At 44.5% G+C, this 19,253-nt stretch overlaps 1 protein-coding gene across 1 annotated transcript; it reads right to left on the bottom strand.

The window, feature by feature from the left end:
- Positions 1-4,776: 4,776 nt before the first annotated feature.
- LOC127214704 (F-box/WD repeat-containing protein 5-like) lies at positions 4,777-18,962 on the bottom strand. The gene is given in 3 exon segments (XM_051175005.1): positions 4,777-5,569; positions 5,572-5,822; positions 18,910-18,962. Coding segments are annotated over 3 exon segments (915 nt in total). The 3' UTR covers positions 4,777-4,958.
- Between the last annotated feature and the right edge of the window lie 291 nt (positions 18,963-19,253).

Here is a 19,253-nt window from a genome sequence, read left to right as displayed (position 1 = left end):
CCTGTATACTCCAATCTGGCCAAGAGGCTGACATGGGATCTCTGGTGCTGCTGAAAGACCCCCCCCCAGACCCCAAGAGTTTGGAGCCTGTCAGGGGGAAGGCCCTTGCCCCCAAGAGACGAGACCAGACCACTGGATGCAAGTGCAAGAGGTTGTTTATTGTTTACACAGGTACCTGTGGACGCTTCAGTCTTTCGGGGGACTGAGCGTGCTGAGGTTAAAACTCAGGCAGTTTATATAGGGTTGGGGTGGCAAGAAGCAGGCTTATAGAAGCAGAAGCATGGTTACAGGGATTTCATTGTTTCATCTAAATGTTGCAGTTGTAGTTAACCAAGGACAGTTGGTTATTCGGGTTGGGCACAAAGAATACAAAGAATTCAGTTATGACTATCTCAGCATACTGGACACTGTCCTGCTGACCTTGCTTTGGTCCAAGCTGCAGACCACAGATATCTGGTTGGCGTTGGATGAGAGCAGCACCTGGTTCCCTCCTGTACTTTTCTCATAACTTGACTTTGGCAAATTAGCAAGAGCAATTTAAACAGGCAATAAGCATAGTGGGGGTCTTTCATTCCCCCCTTTTTCTATAAAATGAATAAAACCCTTTATTCATGGTTTTTCAGTTTTCATTTGTTTTAATTGCTGGTACTGCTGGGTCAAAACTAGGGCCTAAACAACTGACAAGTGTGTGTGTGTGTGTATTTTTGAACAGTACCAGTCTATTTAAAATGCATCCAGGCAGCAATCCTGTCTACTTTCAGGGCGGTGGGAGTTGTCAGGAGCACAGTGTAGGGGCCCTTCCAGCGGGGCTCTAAGTTTTTAGTCTGATGTCTCCGAACCCAGACGGAATCGCCAATCTGGAAAGAGTGGGGCTGACAAGAGGTTCTTTGTTCCTCCTGGGATGCGGCCGCCAGAGGTTTCCAGACCTCTTCTTGGACTATCTGTAAGGCTCATAGATGCACCTGTGGCATCCCATATCTGGGAAAGATTTCTTTTAATAGTTTCTTGGTGACCATTTTTGCAGTCTCATGTTTGGTAGGAAACGCTTTTATCCATCCTGAAAAGGTGTCTATAAAAACCAGTAAATATTTATAACCATATATTCTAGGTTTGACTTCAGTAAAGTCTATTTCTCAATGGACATCAGGCCTATGGCCACAAAGCTGGGTCCCAGAATTCAGTTTGGTTTTTCCTTGGTTGATCTGGGCACAGGCCAGACAGTTAGCAGTTACTTGTTCCAGTATTAAATTCCGATTGGGAAGGTAAGTTCCAATTTCTTGTCTATCTAGCAAAGTTTTTATCTTTTTGGCGCTTAGATGAGTCAGTTTATGGAGGTGGTCTATTAACATTTTTGCCATTTTTATAGGCAGTATAGTCTTTCCTTGGTAGACCCAGCATTGCTGATTGGGGTCATAATCTGCACCTAGTTTCTGAACAATGTCCAAATCCGTTTCATCATAGTCCCAATCTGGAGTCTTAGCTGTTTCCTTTTCAGTCAATATGCTAATAGTCAATAGTTGGGGGCTTAAGGCTGCTTGTTTGGCTGCTTCATCAGCCAGGCGATTTCCTTTTGCCTCCAGGCTTTCTCCCTTTTGATGTCCAGGCCAATGCATTATGCTCAACTTTTTAGGAAGGAACAGGGCCTTTAATAATGTCAAGATTTTATTTTTATTTTTGATTTCTTTGCCTTTTGATGTTAAAAGGCCCCTTCTCCGATAAATTTCTCCATGGACATGGGCAGTGGCAAAGGCATACCGGCTATCAGTGTACACATTAAGCTTCTTACCTGCTGCTATCTGGAGAGCCTGAGTCAGAGCAAAGGGTTCAGCTCGCTGAGCAGAGGTGCCTCCAGGGAGTGCAGTGGCCCATATGACCTCTGAGGCATTCGTCACTGCAGCCCCTGCCCGTCTCTCACCATTTAGCAAGTAGCTGCTGCCGTCTGTGAACCAGGTGTAGTCTGCATCTTTCAAGGGCTGATCGGTCAGATCAGGCCACATTTCATGCATCTCTGCAAGGATCTGCTGACAGTCATGGGAGACTGGTTCCTCCAGCAGTGGTAACAAGGTGGCTGGGTTCAGGGTTATTATTAGGGATGGCTGTTGTATGGCCAGCCCATGCCCCCTGTTTCTGCCCAGGCCAGGGGGTGTTGTTTTAACCATAAGTCCATTCCTTCCTGCTGTTCAGGAGGCTTTTCAAAAAGTCTATATTCATTTTCCAATTGTAAAGTTAATATTTGAAGTGGAGCCCCTTGTGGGCCAGAGACTTTAGCTCCTGATCCTTCAAAATGGATCTGGGCTTTTAATTTAGTCAGTAGATCTCGACCCAGTAATGGATATGGACAGTCCGGTACATGCAAAAAGGAATGTGAGACTTTACCTGATGCGAGATGAACTTTTCTCTCCGTGGTCCATCGGTATTGTTTTTCTCCGGTGGCTCCTTGTACCCAAGCTGTTTTGGTATTCAATGGCCTGTTCGTTTCGGTGAGAACTAAATGTTGGGCTCTAGTGTCCACCAGGAAGGTGACTAGCTGCCCCTCCCCCCGACTTTTAAGGTTAGCCTGGGCTGGGGGAGGGGGCTCCTGGCCCCGACCGCCCTAGTCTTCGTCTAGGGGCTAGAAGCTGAGTTGGTCTTTGGGGTCCATCCTCATGCCTCTGATTTTTAGGTCTCTTAGGGCAATCTTTGACCCAGTGGCCTTTTTCTTTGCAGTAGGCACACTGGTCTCGATCTACCCTGGGCCTCCTTCTTTTTCCTTCCTTTCCTGACTTCCTGCACTATGATTATTCTGAGCTACAGTGGCCAGGATTTTGCTTAATTCTCTCCGGTTCCTATGATCCCTCTCTCTCTCTCTCTCTCTCTCTCTCTCTCTTTTTCTCTCTTTTCCTCTCTCTCTTTTTTTCTCTCTTTTCCCCCCCTCTCTTTTTTTTTCTTTCTCTCTTTTAGCTCCTTCTTAAACTTGTCCTCTCTTTCCTCCTGCAACTTTCTAAGTCTTTTTTTTTTTTTTTTTTTTAAATCTCAGGTGTTTTTTTTTTTTTTAAAGATCTTTTTTGCTTCCTTTACGAGATCCTGCAGGCTATAATTTTATAAATTATCTAGTCTCTGAAACTTAGTCCTAATATCTGGAGCCGACTGCCAAATGAAAGCCATAGAAACATTGCCCCTTTGCTCGTTACTATCAGAATCAAAGGGTGTATACATACGGTAGGCTTCCTTTAGCCTCTCCAAAAATGCAGTCGGAGTTTCCTCTGGTCCCTGGGTTATCTGTCTTACCTGAACCAAATTCCTGGGACAGCTTCCCAGGCCTGCAGAGACCTGCTGAGAGTAACTGGCGATAAAGATGTAGGTGTTAAAGTCCCAGCAGGGACGATTTAGGGGAAAAATTTCCTCAATTTTATTTGGCAACTGAGTGGGCTTTTTTATCATCCTCTAAGACGGTTTCTCCCAGGAAGATGTGTTGTTCCCCCCCCCCAAGGTTAGGAGGACCTGCAAAAGCCATATTCAAGTAAGTTAGAGAGCTACAGGGTCTTTGGTGAAGGAGGGGTTGTTAGATTTTTCAATTATAAAGGTTGGACGCCGAGAAAGACCAGTATTGAAATTGAAATTGGCCTCCTAATCCAGCAGCCTGGTGCAGGGGAAAGGCTCAGCAGGTTCCTTCGGTGGCTGGCTGCCTTTGATCTCGGAGTCAGCTGGCTACCGGGGAGTCCGACACAGTTTTTTTTTTTTTTTTTTTCTTTAACCAACTGATTGTGAGCTCGGCTCTGTACATCATCAATGATCTAAAATAAACTTAAGGGGGTGGTTAAAGATTGTTTTATATTTTCTTCGAAATAATCAGACAGATAAACAGAACAGACAAAACACATAGACAGCCGGCACAAAGACACGCTGCGCGTTTTCGGCGTAAAACCGAAACCAGATACTGAGTTGGAGGCACAGAGGATCTTAAGCCCCCTGGCCCCCCAAAACCACGAATCCCTGGGACTCGTTGTGGGCCCCGAAAAATCGGGCGCCCCAGATCCCCGAGACATCTCCCAGGGTGGCGGGTAGAAGTCCGAGCTCGTCAGCTCCTTCTCAAGCCGCCTACAGACTCGACTAGCCTAGCCGATTACCGATCGCTGCGCAACAAGCAACAAGTAAAAGACATATGAACAAGACAACAAAGAACAGAAATTAAGCACTGGCCAGCTTACCTCCCGGTGGGTGTCAGTGTCAGTCTCTAGGGGGAAGGGTCTCCAATCTCGGTGGGACCTCCAATGAAAGACCCCCCCGAGACCCCAAGAGTTTGGAGCCTGTCAGGGGGGAAGGCCCTTGCCCCCAAGAGACGAGACCAGACCACTGGATGCAAGTGCAAGAGGTTGTTTATTGTTTACACAGGTACCTGTGGACGCTTCAGTCTTTCGGGGGACTGAGCGTGCTGAGGTTAAAACTCAGGCAGTTTATATAGGGTTGGGGTGGCAAGAAGCAGGCTTATAGAAGCAGAAGCATGGTTACAGGGATTTCATTGTTTCATCTAAATGTTGCAGTTGTAGTTAACCAAGGACAGTTGGTTATTCGGGTTGGGCACAAAGAATACAAAGAATTCAGTTATGACTATCTCAGCATACTGGACACTGTCCTGCTGACCTTGCTTTGGTCCAAGCTGCAGACCACAGATATCTGGTTGGCATTGGATGAGAGCAGCACCTGGTTCCCTCCTGTACTTTTCTCATAACTTGACTTTGGCAAATTAGCAAGAGCAATTTAAACAGGCAATAAGCATAGTGGGGGTCTTTCACTGCCAACAAAGGCTACCCTAGTGTTGACCCTGATGGCTAAGTGAGCAGGTTGCATGTGAGTGTGTTGGGGTCAGGCTGTCCCCTCCTAAGGCATTACTGCTGTGAGCTATTCTGCCCCAGTGCAGTAAACAACCACAGGGTATCATTTTCCCCAGTGGGTCCAAATGGCTCAAGTCACTGATGCCTTCAGCGCCTATGGCTGGCAAACCAGGAGAAGGGCCGTGGGCATGGGGCCTGGAGGACACGAACAGTGCGTGGTGAACGCCAGGCTTTGATAGTGGCATCATCACTGGCTGTCAACAAGAGCTCCTGCTCCTGGGGGCTAAAGGCTACCGAGTTGACCATATCCTCGTGCTGCAGTTTGGCTAGGCAGATGTTGTAGTGGCGGTCCCAGATATAGCCATGCCGATCTTCAGCCCCACTGGCCACAAAATCTCTGCTGACATCCAAGAAGATGAAGAAGCACTCGTCATTGGGCGTGTAGGCATGGTGCGCTCGCAGAGCCCGCTTCACCTCCCGCATGGTCTTGAGGTCGAACACCAGCAAGTCAATCTCCTCTGCAATGGGTGGTGGCTGCATGGGGTCAGCAACCACTGAGCCAGGAGGCCAGACACGGCTATTCACATAGAGGTACCTGTTATCAGGAGACAGGCCCATGCCAATGATGTGCCTATACACGTCAATAACATGGTCCAGTGCATCAAAGAAGGCATTGGAGGCCCGGCCCTCACCAAGCATAGGCCCTGCTGTAGTCATCTGGTGTGGCAGTATCTGTTTGATGCCGATCTGATGTGGTGAGTGAGGCAGCCAGTGGTGAAGATGAGGCACTTGTTCCTGGTATCAGCATCACTACATTCTGGGGGTTTGGTGTGGCCCTGGGCCAGCAGCTCAGCCACCTTGGTCCCAAGTGCACAATCTGTTATCTGTGCATGTCCATCCAACACATTATCCAACATGCGCCGCAAACCTTCCTTGACACGGCCAGAACCAGAGGTGTGCAAACCTGGGTCAGGGACCTCTTCTTCACTGTCCCCACCTAGGTCAAAGACACTTAAGAAAATGCTCCACATCCTTAGCTATCAGGGAAAAACAAATCAAAACAACTTTGAGATACCATCTTACTCCTGCCAGAATGGCTAAAATTAGAAACACCAATGATGACTCATGTTGGAGAGGATGTGGTGAAAGGGGAACACTCATCCACTGCTGGTGGGAGTGCAAACTCAAACAGCCATTTTGGAGATCAGTATGGCATTTCCTCAGGAAAATGGGAATTAGTTTACCACAGGACCTGGCAATCCCCCTCTTAGGCATATACCCAAAGGATTCACATCCATGCAACAAAGACATCTGTTCAACTATGTTCATAGCAGCACTATTTGTAATAGCAAGAACCTGGAAGCAACTTAGATGCCCCTCAATTGAAGAATGATTAATGAAGATGTGGCACATTTACACAATGGAATACTAGTCTGCAGAAAAAAATAATGATATCTTGAAATTCGCAGGCAAGTGGATGACACTTGAAGAAACCATCCTGAATGAGGTAACCCAGTCACAAAAAAGAGAAACACAGTATGTACTCACTCATATATGGATTTTAGACCTACATCAAATGATCACCAGCCTATAATTCACACCACCAGAGGAACTAGGATACAAGTTGTATTCTAAGAGATTCATATAAAGTCCCTCACAGAACTGGGAAGGGACAATTCCCCCAGACCTCAGGTAAAGTGGGGGAGGACAGCAAATGGAGAGAGAAGTAGGAGAAAATGAGAGGGAGGAGAGGAAGGCATGTGCAACCATGAGGATTGAGCCTGGTTAGGAATGGAAAATAGGAAAGAGAGAGAGAGAGACAGAGAGAGAGAACATAAAAGAGGGAGCCAATATTGGTTTGAAGATAAAGTTGAACACAAAGAAAGGTCGAGAGAACTACAAGACTGCTCCCAACTAACAATCTCAGCTTCCGTGGAAAGGCTATCATAAATACCCTTCCCGGAGAGTGAGATCAACAACTAACTTATCCATGGAGCCCTCAACTAATGCCTGTTGGAAACAGGATAAAACACCCATACATAAACACTGAGTCGAACTAGAACCCAGATGCAGATGGAGAGGACAAGACCATGTGGCAGAAACACATACAGACAGCTTACCTGAACAAGGAGGACCTAACGGCCACTAGACTGATAGCTAGGAAGCCAGCCTGGGACTGACTCAGGCCTCACTGCATATGGGTCTCAGGCAGAAGGACTGAGCAGTCTAAGGGACCTCAGACAATGGAGCCAGGATGTATCCCTGGTGCAAAAAATGACTTTGAGAACAATTCAGTGGTTTTAATGTACTGTTTCTGGAAATAAAATACAAGAACTAGCATAGTTGGTATTTACACCATAGGTTTATCCTGTGTCGTTTTACTGAAATCTCATGCAACTTGGTCCAGTTCTCTCCATAATAAGAACAGTACATGTGCATAGCTGACTGTTTCTCTATGATCTGTTCTGTAGGCCACTTTTGCACTATTATTCTGGAAGTTTTTCTCAGATACTGTAGTCCATGCTCAGGTTTTGGCCTTTAGGTATGGCCATGAAAATGTTCAGAGCAGAAAATATCAGAAAATTGTGGTGGGGACAGCAGCATCTCTCAAAATGTTCAAGAGTTTAGCAACCAATTCCAGTGCTTACTCATTGAAAAGTGGGCAGAGTGGTACACATTCTGGAGAAGAAGGCGGAAAATTCTAGGGAGAGCACTGCTTGAGATTGAAGCCAGAAGAACTAGAAAGCTTCCCTTGCATGGGGGTCCATAAAGGAGGGGGAGGAATATTATTTGTAATCAGGTCACTATGTGAAGAAGAGGAAGTCTGGACAGCCAAAGTAATCATGAGATCACTGTCCTGTATGTACAAGTCTTTGTGTGAAAGTTTTGTAGCCACAGAGTATCTAGGTTATGAGGTCCTAGGAATGTCACAGAAATGACACCACCTAACAGACTTCACCAATTTGAAAAGTGGCTACTTCTGAGTGAGGATGGAGACACTGGCAGGATCAGATGTCAGATTTAAGGAGAGGTAGGGATATGGTGCATTTACATATGGAAAACCTGGGTAAGGTGGGGACAGAGGAAATGTCCCTGGTGATAGGAGGGCATTGTTGCTGAGACATTAGGCAGGGTGAGGATGAGGGTAGGAACCTCCTGGTTCTGGAATGTGGACAGTTCTTAGCTAACTAACACTTTGCATAAATTTCACAGAAAGGTAAAATAACAAAAGTGATGATGGAGAATGCATGCAGACTAAGTATCTTCCAGAGAAAGATACTTAGTATTCATTGGGATGGATAGATATATTTGCACTCAGTTGAGTTAGAAAGCTGTTGTTAAAAAGCTGATGGAACCCTAATTGTGTAATTGGCATTAAAACAGTGCTGTAACACAGGCATAAAACCCAATCACCGGGTAGTAGTGGTGCATGCCTTTAATGCCAGCACTCAGGAGGCAGAGACTGGTGGATTCTGTGACTTCAGGGCCAGCCCAGTTTACAGAGCACATTCCAGGACAGCCAGGCTACTCAGAGAAAACCTGTCATACAAAACAAAAACAAACAAACAAAATCCCAATCCTTAAAAAAGTATGTTAGTGTCACTGTATCATTGAAATCTAGACAACAATCTTTTAATTAATTTACACAAAACAGTGCCTATAATTTAGTGCTTACACTAGATAGTTTTCAAAATCGAGTAAAGCTCAAAGGTTTTAAGACCATATGGAGGACTTATTTGTTTCAAGGTGCTCATTAAACCCCATGACTGTCTAAATAATACTCCATGTTGCATTGTACTTAGTGTAAAGGATGCTACAGTTGAGGCTCTGTGAATGTTATTTTCCTGCAACCTATGTTTTAGAGGTGTGGAAAGCTTACTCAGTCATTCAGACATGTGTGAGCAAGATCACTTAGTGCAACATAAATTAAAATGAGAACATTTGGTGGGGGTTAAGATGATAGGTTGTGGGTGTAAAACTTCAGAAACCTGGTGTTAACAATAAGTCTATATAGTCCCTTGAGGTTTCCAGAGGAAAGTATTGTAGGCTGCTGTGTGGTCTTCAGTTTCGTTTTAAGCTTGTTTATAATAACCAAAAGTAGGTATGTACTGTAAGACCCGTGGAGGGCATGGACCCTCATGCCCCAACTCAGGAAAGACGGCCCCCCAAAATCACTCATGAGAAGCGGTCCTGATGCAAAAGCATGAGGTCTTTTATATTCCAGTACACTGGGGTCCGCAGCCATACTCCATGTGGGGTTAGGAAAAGACAAAACTTGCAGTGAATCCTAATGCTGGCTGTTTTTACTGGGTCTCCAAGCTTGCATCCCTAAGTGAGATAGGATCATCTTTAAGTTCTGGGGACTTCTCACCTTAAGCCTTTATTCCTGCAACACCAAGCCTGCATTCTCTCCTTTTGACTGTCTAGTTTTTAGTGTCTTCTAGGCTTTTCTGCCTATCTTTTTCTGCCTCCTTCTTTTTCCACAAAGTCAGTGTCCAGGTTCAGGATGGCCGCCTAACTCTGTGTCAGGGAGAAAGAAAGCAACTAACGGGGAGTGGGGGTGTTGTAGACATTGTGTAATTAAAAATGGCTGAGAGAGTGTAAGGAATTGGGAGGAAGTGTGTGGACAGCTGTTAGATATCCTCAAGTGGGAAAGCATAGATTCCAGGAGCATCAATGTGCATAACAAGCTGGGTGTGTCTTGATATTAAAGAGGCAGGGGACTGAAATATCATTCACTGATTTTACTCTGTAAGTACATGCCTTCCATGTACTTACATGTACTACATGTACTACATGTAAGTGTAGGATACATGGCTCAGGGTGGGGTTGGAGTTGGGATGGGTCAGGGTGGGGCTGGAGTGGGGGCTGTGCACAGATGGATGCTGGCTGAAAGAGTGTAAAAGCATGGTATATGACTTCATGCTTCATGAAGCTGCTTCATGCTAGCACCCTTGGGTGTGGGCTCAGATTAAGATTCCCTTCCTTTCAGGTGAATGAAGGAGAGAGGATGGTGGTTTCCTCTTTCCAAAGTGCTGCTTCTCATCTTCTCATGACCCCTGGAAACATGCATGGCTTCCATCAGAGATAAAATCAAACAAACAAACAAACACTCCTTTAAAGGTAACTAGCTATCTTTATTTAATTTTATATTCTACATTATTAAAGTTGAGGGCACATTTTTGTTCAAAATGAAGCAAAAGAAAGCTCCCTGTCACAATTGAGGAGATTTAAAGTTCGTTTTTGTGGAATACACAACAAGAACAAGGATATTGGTATCTACAACATAGTTTTACCCTTCCTATTTTCTGTTTTCTGGCCATCAGGTCTTCTCACTGCTGTGGGATTATGAGCTCCAGAGTGTTCTGTGGGCCTTTCTCACTGGGGTCCTGTATGCCTGTCCCATCTGAGCCAGGGGAAAAGTGTAAACCTTGTTAGGAATAGATGGACACAGGGACCATTTACGATGGTGGGTGACTGCACTTGTAGTCTGTGCTGTGGCTGCAGTACACTGACCCAAGGCCTACATTGGGCAAGGCCTGCCTTGGTAACATACAGTCAGCCCTGGGGTGCACTGCATGGGTCCCCTTGACCACTTTGAACCTGTGCAGGTACCATGCTCTAGCCTGTGTGAACGCCCACAGGACAGGGCTGACCTTTGATCCTGCTTTCCTGCTCAGAGTCACACCTGTCTCCAGGGTAAAGTAAAGCCTGTAGGGACCTCCTTCCAGGACCCATTGAAGTTCTTGTGTTACAGTTATAGGATAAAACTGCAGGGGGTGTGGTCCTGTGTGGGGGTTCCCAAGGTAAGGGACCACCTAGGAGAGCATAGCAGGTTCATAGCAGGAGAGGGTGACCGTGGTGAGGGAAATACATGCCAGGCAGATGGAGCTTGAATGAGGAGTTTATTTAGAAAGGGGAGTGAGGGGGAAGGGAAGAGACATAGAGGCAGCAGGAACTGAAGACAAGAGATAGAGAAAGAGAGAGAGGGAAGGAGAGGGAGAGTGACAGAGAGACAGAGACAGAGGGAGAGAAAGACACACAGAGAGAGGCAGGCAGAGAGAGAGAGAGACAGGGAGAAAGAGAGAAGAGCTTGAAAGAGTAAAGAGAGCAAAGAAAGCAAAAGCAAAAGAGTAAGCAAAAGAAAGTGGGCAGGGGCCCCGACTTTTAAAGGGGTCCTTTACACCTGCCTGCAGACTAGAACTCATGAAACCCTGGGCTGTCCAGGACTCTGCCTGAGTGCATTCTGCCAGGTGACAGGGCAGGCCAGCCTAATGCCCGAATCCTTACACCCACTCTTGTCCCTTCCAAGGTTGGCAAGTGTCACATTCTGATCATCAGCCACCTAATGTAACATGGCTGTCCTTGAACTCATCACCCACCTTGCTCAGCTTCCCAAGTGCTGGGGTGATAGGTGTGTGCCACCAGGCCTGGACTGTGATGTGCTGAGGACAAGATTCAGGGACTCTGGGCATACTAGGTGGATGTTCCACCCACTGAACCACAGCTAGCCAGGTGCCATAGCTCCACATAAACAGAGTGTCCTGTGGCTTCCCTTGAAACCCAGTCATGGTTCAAGTGCACTTGGAGTAGGCAGGCACAAGCTGCACTACCCATAGCACATGCTGTTGGCATAGGGAGACTAATGGGGTAGTCCTGGCTTGGGTATGAGACAGACTCCTGCCCTTGTCACTCTTTGTGTCCCTAGAGGATGGTGGTGTCTCTGCCCTTCCTGCTGTATGCTTGGATCTCAAGCCCAGTGAGTGTGGGTGATACTTGTTTCCTGTGCATGTATTCAGATGGCCATGGCCTCTGCTGCCCATGCCCTAGACTCCCCCACCCCATTCCTGGAGCATGACTGACCTGTCAGCTGTGTGCCACATACTCCAGGACCTGCCTCATAGCACCCCGGGCTCATGGGCGGGGGTACTGTCCGCTGTATGTTCTCCACCACCAGCTCCCCGGATTAAACAGGACATGGAGACATGATAGGGGGGAGGAGGAGGAACACAAGGGACACTCTGTGGCTGGGACGGGGGCAGAGATGATGAGGCCAAGCTATAGTAGGTGTCTGTGGACTGGACAAGCTCAGCATACTATGAAGTGAGGTGTGAGAAGGCTAGGGCTGCCAGGCTCCTCAGACTGATGCTGGCAGGCCTGCGTGATGGATGAGCTTACATTTCTCTGGGTTGCCCGCATTTGCATAGGGCTTGGACTCTATCCCCCAGTTTGGCATTTAAGGTGACTGTCAAATATGAAAGTGAGCCAAATTTTAGTTTTTTAGGAGGGGCCTGGTGACATGTGTCTTGTTAGACCTCCCATGTGCCTACACGGGTCAGCGCAGTGCTGATTAGAGACATGGCTGGCCCCCTGCTGTGGTTGCCCACTTTCCTAGGTGGGCAGGCCTCTGCAGAGTGGACAGGTACCCCCACAGAACAGTCATGCACAGCGGCAGCCCACTGGTGGAGCCTCTGTTGATCAGTGGGGTTCTGGGACAGATGTGGATGGTGACTGTCCCCACTCTGGACCACCCAGTACACCCTAACCTGGAACCTCTTGGTGCAGTGAAGGACTGCCAGGCTCTCACGGAAACTAAGACTATGGGAACTACCACCACAAAACAGATCAAAATGCCAATATTGAGAAGGACAAGTGAAAACAAGGATCCTCTACTAAGTAAAAAGGCTATTTTTAATTCATAAATTCTGGAAAGCAAATATCACTTTTCTCCTCTTTTGTGTCACTGGAATGTCAACCACCAACTTCCTGGGCATCAGGACTGTCCCGGAATAGACACAAAACAGACTTGGGCATTTTGTTGTTCTTTTTGCTGTTTTTGTCTCGTTGGGGTTTTTAGGTTTGTTTTGGTTTTGTTCTTATGTATGATGACAAATCTGGGACAGGGAGAGACAGAGAGCACATGAAACTGGGGGGGTGTTGAGATGGGGAAAGTCCTATTCTCAGGGTCTCAGGAGCCACCCCAGTGTTGCAGCTTTCCTGGCTGCCTCTCAACAGGTTTCTTCCTACCAAATCTGTGCACAGGAAAGCAGAGTTGTGTTTGCAGCAAATGTGTCCTGGCTCACAGTGGAACCAGGCAGTCATGGCCTCCCATATCCTTTACTCGGTTGGGCAGAAGTTACATGTAGACCTTCCTCATGGAAATGCCCCTTTCTTAAACTTGGTTCACTTCCCCAAATCCTCTCTGTTCCAATTTTCATGCTTATGGACTACCACTTCAACAGAGTACATCTTTCTCTTTCCACATAATAGTCTCTCAGGATTTTCTTTCCCAACCTCACAGTACTTTAATGTCAGTGTTTACCATTACTCATATTTAGGGAATTCTTTACTAACATGGCATTTGAACTACCTCTGAAGATGTTTGACTAAGGTTGACAGAATCAGAATATAGGGGTCTGGTTGTGGGTTAGAAAACTTAGACTTTATTGAGTGAAGCTTTCCTTATCTTTCTAACAAGTAGGTGCTGATGTCTGAAAGCCAGGTTTGCTAAGCCAGCTAATAAGGAGAGCACTACCCTGGGAGGTTTTTCCCTAATAGGCCTCTCTCTGTCCTTCTGTCTCTCTCTCTCTTTCTGTCTCTCTCTGTCTCCATCTCTCTCTCTCTCTCTCTCTCTCTCTCTCTCTCTCTCTCTCTCTCTCTGTGTGTGTGTGTGTGTGTGTGTGTTGAGGGGGCATCTTCCCTTTGAAATGCAAATATCAGGGAACAAAGGGTCTCAGAGTTCCCAGATCAGTAGGGAGAGTCCAGGGAGCAACAAGTGTTTATTTCAGAGATAAGAAAAGGCTCCTTTAAAGATAATTAGCTAATCCTAACTCAATTTTACTTTCTGTCTGATTTAATGGGCACATATTTATTCAAAAGGAAAAGGATGCTCACTGACACAATTTAGGGATTTTAATGTACTGTTTCTGGAAATACACAACCAGAACTAGGATAGTTGGTATTTACACCATAGATTTATCCTGTGTCGTTTTACTGTAATCCCATGCAACTTGGTCCAGTTCTCTGCATATTATGAATTGTTAATGAGCATATCTGAGTATTTTTGTATGATCTGTTCTGTAGGCCACTTTTGCTCTATTATCTGGAAGTTCCTCCCAGATACTGGTACTGTAGTCCATGCTCAGGTTTTGACTTTTTGCTATGGCCATGAAGATGTTCAGAACAGAAAATATCAGGGAATTGTGGTGGGGACAGCAGCAGATAAAAAGAGAAGCAGCTCTCAAAATGTTGAAGAATTCAGCTACCAATTCCAGCGCTTACTCATTGAAAAGTGGGCAGAGTGGTACACCTTCTGGAGAAGAAGGCGGAAATTCTAGGGAGAGCACTGCTTGAGATTGAAGCCAGAAGGAACTACAAAGCTTCCCTTGCATGGGGGTCCATAAAGGAGGGGGAGGAACATAATTTGTAAGCAGTTCTCTATGTGAGGAAAAGGAAGTCTGGACAATCAAAGTAATCATGAGATCACTGTCCTGTATGTACAAGTCTTTGTGTAAAAGTTTTGTAGCCACAGAGTATCTAGGTGATGAGGGTCTAGGAATGTCACAGAAATGACACCACCTTCCAGGGGCACAGACACTGAAAGAAACAATTAATAAATGGGACCTCTTCAAACTTAGAAGCTTCTGTAAGGCAAAGGACACAGTTGACAAGACCAAACGGCAGCCCACTGACTGGGAAAAGATTTTCACTAGTCCTATATCCGACAAAGGGCTGATCTCCAAAATATACAAAGAACTCAAGAAACTAGTCAACAAAACAACAAATAACCCTATTAAAAAATGGGGTACAGAACTGAAGAAAGAATTCTCAATGGAGGAAATCAAAAAGGCTGAAAGACACTTAAGAAAATGCTCGACATCCTTAGCTATCAGGGAAATGCAAATCAAAACAACTTTGAGATACCATCTTACCACTGCCAGAATGGCTAAAATTAGAAACACCAGTGATGACTCATGTTGGAGAGGATGTGGAGAAAGTGGAACACTCCTCCACTGCTGGTGGGAGTGCAAACTCATACAGCCATTTTGGAGATCAGTATGGCGGTTCCTCAGGAAAATGGGAATTAGTTTACCACAGGACCCGGCAATCCCCCTCTTAGGCATATACCCAAAGGATTCACATCCATGCAACAAAGACATCTCTTCAACTACGTTCATAGCAGCACTATTTGTAATAGCAAGAATCTGGAAGCAACCTAGATGCCCTTCAATTGAAGAATGGTTAATGAAGATGTGGCACATCTACACAATGGAATACTACTCTGCAGAAAAAAATAATGGTATCTTGAAATTCGCAGACAAGTGGATGACACTTGAAGAAACCATCCTGAATGAGGTAACCCAGTCACAAAAAAGAGAAACACAGTATGTACTCACTCATATATGGATTTTAGACCTACATCAAATGATCACCAGCCTATAATTCACATCACCAGAGGAACTAGGATACAAGTTGTATTCTAAGAGATTCATATAAAGTCCCTCACAGAACTGGGAAGGGACAAGTCCCCCAGTCCTCAGGTAAAGTGGGGGAGGACAGCAAATGGAGAGAGAAGTAGGAGAAAATGAGGGGGAGGAGAGGAAGGCATGTGCGACCAGGAGGATTGAGCCTGGTTAGGAATGGAAAATAGGAAAGAGAGAGAGAGAGACAGACAGAGAGAGAGAGAACATAAAAGAGGGAGCCAATATTGATTTGAACACAAAGAAAGGTCGAGAGAACTACAAGACTGCTCCCAACTAACAATCTCAGCTTCCGTGGAAAGGCTATCATAAATACCCTTCCCGGAGAGTGAGATCAACAACTAACTTATCCATGGAGCCCTCAACTAATGCCTGTTGGAAACAGGATAAAACACCCATACATAAACACTGAGTCGAACTAGAACCCAGATGCAGATGGAGAGGACAAGACCATGTGGCAGAAACACATACAGACAGCTTACCTGAACAAGGAGGACCTAACGGCCACTAGACTGATAGCTAGGAAGCCAGCCTGGGACTGACTCAGGCCTCACTGCATATGGGTCTCAGGCAGAAGGACTGAGCAGTCTAAGGGACCTCAGACAATGGAGCCAGGATGTATCCCTGGTGCAAAAAATGACTTTGAGAACAATTCAGTGGTTTTAATGTACTGTTTCTGGAAATAAAATACAAGAACTAGCATAGTTGGTATTTACACCATAGGTTTATCCTGTGTCGTTTTACTGAAATCTCATGCAACTTGGTCCAGTTCTCTCCATAATAAGAACAGTACATGTGCATAGCTGACTGTTTCTCTATGATCTGTTCTGTAGGCCACTTTTGCACTATTATTCTGGAAGTTTTTCTCAGATACTGTAGTCCATGCTCAGGTTTTGGCCTTTAGGTATGGCCATGAAAATGTTCAGAGCAGAAAATATCAGAAAATTGTGGTGGGGACAGCAGCATCTCTCAAAATGTTCAAGAGTTTAGCAACCAATTCCAGTGCTTACTCATTGAAAAGTGGGCAGAGTGGTACACATTCTGGAGAAGAAGGCGGAAAATTCTAGGGAGAGCACTGCTTGAGATTGAAGCCAGAAGAACTAGAAAGCTTCCCTTGCATGGGGGTCCATAAAGGAGGGGGAGGAATATTATTTGTAATCAGGTCACTATGTGAAGAAGAGGAAGTCTGGACAGCCAAAGTAATCATGAGATCACTGTCCTGTATGTACAAGTCTTTGTGTGAAAGTTTTGTAGCCACAGAGTATCTAGGTTATGAGGTCCTAGGAATGTCACAGAAATGACACCACCTAACAGACTTCACCAATTTGAAAAGTGGCTACTTCTGAGTGAGGATGGAGACACTGGCAGGATCAGATGTCAGATTTAAGGAGAGGTAGGGATATGGTGCATTTACATATGGAAAACCTGGGTAAGGTGGGGACAGAGGAAATGTGTCACCTTGGCCCTGGTGATAGGAGGGCATTGTTGCTGAGACATTAGGCAGGGTGAGGATGCATAAATTTCACAGAAAGGTAAAATAACAAAAGTGATGATGGAGAATGCATGCAGACTAAGTATCTTCCAGAGAAAGATACTTAGTATTCATTGGGATGGATAGATATATTTGCACTCAGTTGAGTTAGAAAGCTGTTGTTAAAAAGCTGATGGAACCCTAATTGTGTAATTGGCATTAAAACAGTGCTGTAACACAGGCATAAAACCCAATCACCAGGTAGTAGTGGTGCACGCCTTTAATGCCAGCACTCAGGAGGCAGAGACTGATGGGTTCTGTAACTTCAGGGCCAGCCCAGTTTACAGAGCACATTCCAGGACAGCCAGAAAGAGAAAACCTGTCATACAAAACAAAAACAAACAAAATCCCAATCCTTAAAAAAGTATGTTAGTGTCACTGTATCATTGAAATCTAGACAACAATCTTTTAATTAATTTACATAAAACAGTGCCTATAATTTAGTGCTTACACTAGATAGTTTTCAAAATCGAGTAAAGCTCAAAGGTTTTAAGACCATATGGAGGACTTATTTGTTTCAAGGTGCTCAATAAACCCCATGACTGTCTAAATAATACTCCATGTTGCATTGTACTTAGTGTAAAGGATGCTACAGTTGAGGCTCTGTGAATGTTATTTTCCTGCAACCTATGTTTTAGAGGTGTAGAAAGCTTGCTCAAACATTCAGAAGTTTGTGAGCAAGATCACATAGTGCAATATAAATTATGAAGAGTACATTTTTGGGGGGGGTTAAGATGATGAAATCAGATGAAATGTTGTGGGTGTAAAACTTCAGAAACCTGGTGTCAACAATAAGAATATATAATCCCTTGATGTTTCCAGAGGAAGGTATTGTAGTGGCTGCTATGTGGTGTTCAGTTTCATTTTAAGCTTATTTATAATAACCAAAAGTGGTTCCTCAGATTAAAATCTGCCAATTTAGTTGATGGCTAATTCAATTCCCTCTGTATTATTTCAGTCACTCTGTATACATGACTCTTAAGTGTTGGGACATCAGTTACCTATATGGCTTGTTGCTATATCTATTCCATTTCTGATGCTTAACAAGACCCTCACAATGTAGCATTGGTCTGTAACTTTTGTAGAAAACCTTTTATTTTAATAAAACAGACAGACAATTAAAGACAGACAATATTTAAATATAGTGGTGTTATTCAGAGAGTTGACACCCAAAAATATATTTGGGCATTTCAGTGTGTCTGTGTCTGTGTGTGTGTGTGTGTGTGTGTGTGTGTGTGTGTGTGTATGTGTAATATACTTGATGTTAATATATATAATTTTACAGTATCCATCTTTGTTTAAATTTTTTCATATACCATGAGACATAAAAGTAGTGAATAAAGCCATCATTTTTATGTGGAAAGTTTCTGAGGAGAGATGTTAGGCAATACATTTTATATAATGGTTTTCAAGGCTGTGTAGGTGGACTTCCTCCTGATTTTCATGTTTAACCTATATACTCATAAAACCTCATGGTCTCATATAGTTAGGACCTATGCACCTACAACCAGTTGGAGGGGCGACTGGATACTCAAGTGAAGGTCCAATGACCTTGTCTATGTCCTCCTTATTTGAAAAAATATTAGTATTTAACAAGTCCAGCTATAATTGTTTTAAGCAGGCAGTGATGGCACTCTGAAGATAGACATTGTTGAGTCAGAAGGTATTCTGTCACCTAACCTTAACAAGAGAAGGCTGAAGACCTTTACACAAAAGAAGTGATTAAAGAAACTATTACCTGTGTACATACTGCAAAAACCATTAGGTCTTATAAGTTCTCAGGTCAACCTTGTAGAAAACATAACCTAGTTTTTTCCTATCTTCAAAACCCAGCATGTGCTGTACAACTGGTTTTTCCCTCTAGCAAAACATGCATATTTGTATTGGAGCATTGAACGAAGTTGTACTATTAATTTGTGTTTTCAGTGTTACATTTCCTTAGAGGAGTAAGATACAAATGTTAGCTTTCATGGTTATTCCTTTCACTGCCAACCCTACCCCCCTTTTTAGGTTTTGGTTTTTAGTTTCATTTGTTTTTGTTTTGGTTTTTAGTTTCTCATATTAGTCTATCATAAAAATTACTTACATTACAGGTACATTGTTGTACCTCAATGTGTAGTGATAGAGGTAGTGATGCATTTTTACAAGTGTAGAAACACGGCATCTAACAGTCACTAAATTAGAGTGGTTTTGGTTGACATTGCATAGGTCTACATGGTTCTGGCATGGTTATTACTTTGGGGCTGGGCTAAGGGAGGTGCTGGAGGAGGAGAGATGAATATTTTGCTACAAACTTTAAGTAACAAATTTTTGTAACAAACACATTTTGTGGAGAAGCTTTAGCTCTTACATGTCAAGTTTTGTTCTGTTCCCCTGTACCTAGTCTCTCTCTCTCTCTCTCTGGTGTGTGTATGTGGGTGGCTGGGTGGG

The sequence above is a fragment of the Phodopus roborovskii genome, unplaced genomic scaffold (assembly GCF_943737965.1).
Source record: "Phodopus roborovskii unplaced genomic scaffold, PHOROB, whole genome shotgun sequence".
In the NCBI taxonomy this organism is placed as follows: domain Eukaryota; kingdom Metazoa; phylum Chordata; class Mammalia; order Rodentia; family Cricetidae; genus Phodopus; species Phodopus roborovskii.
This window is presented reverse-complemented; position numbering and strand designations above follow the sequence as displayed.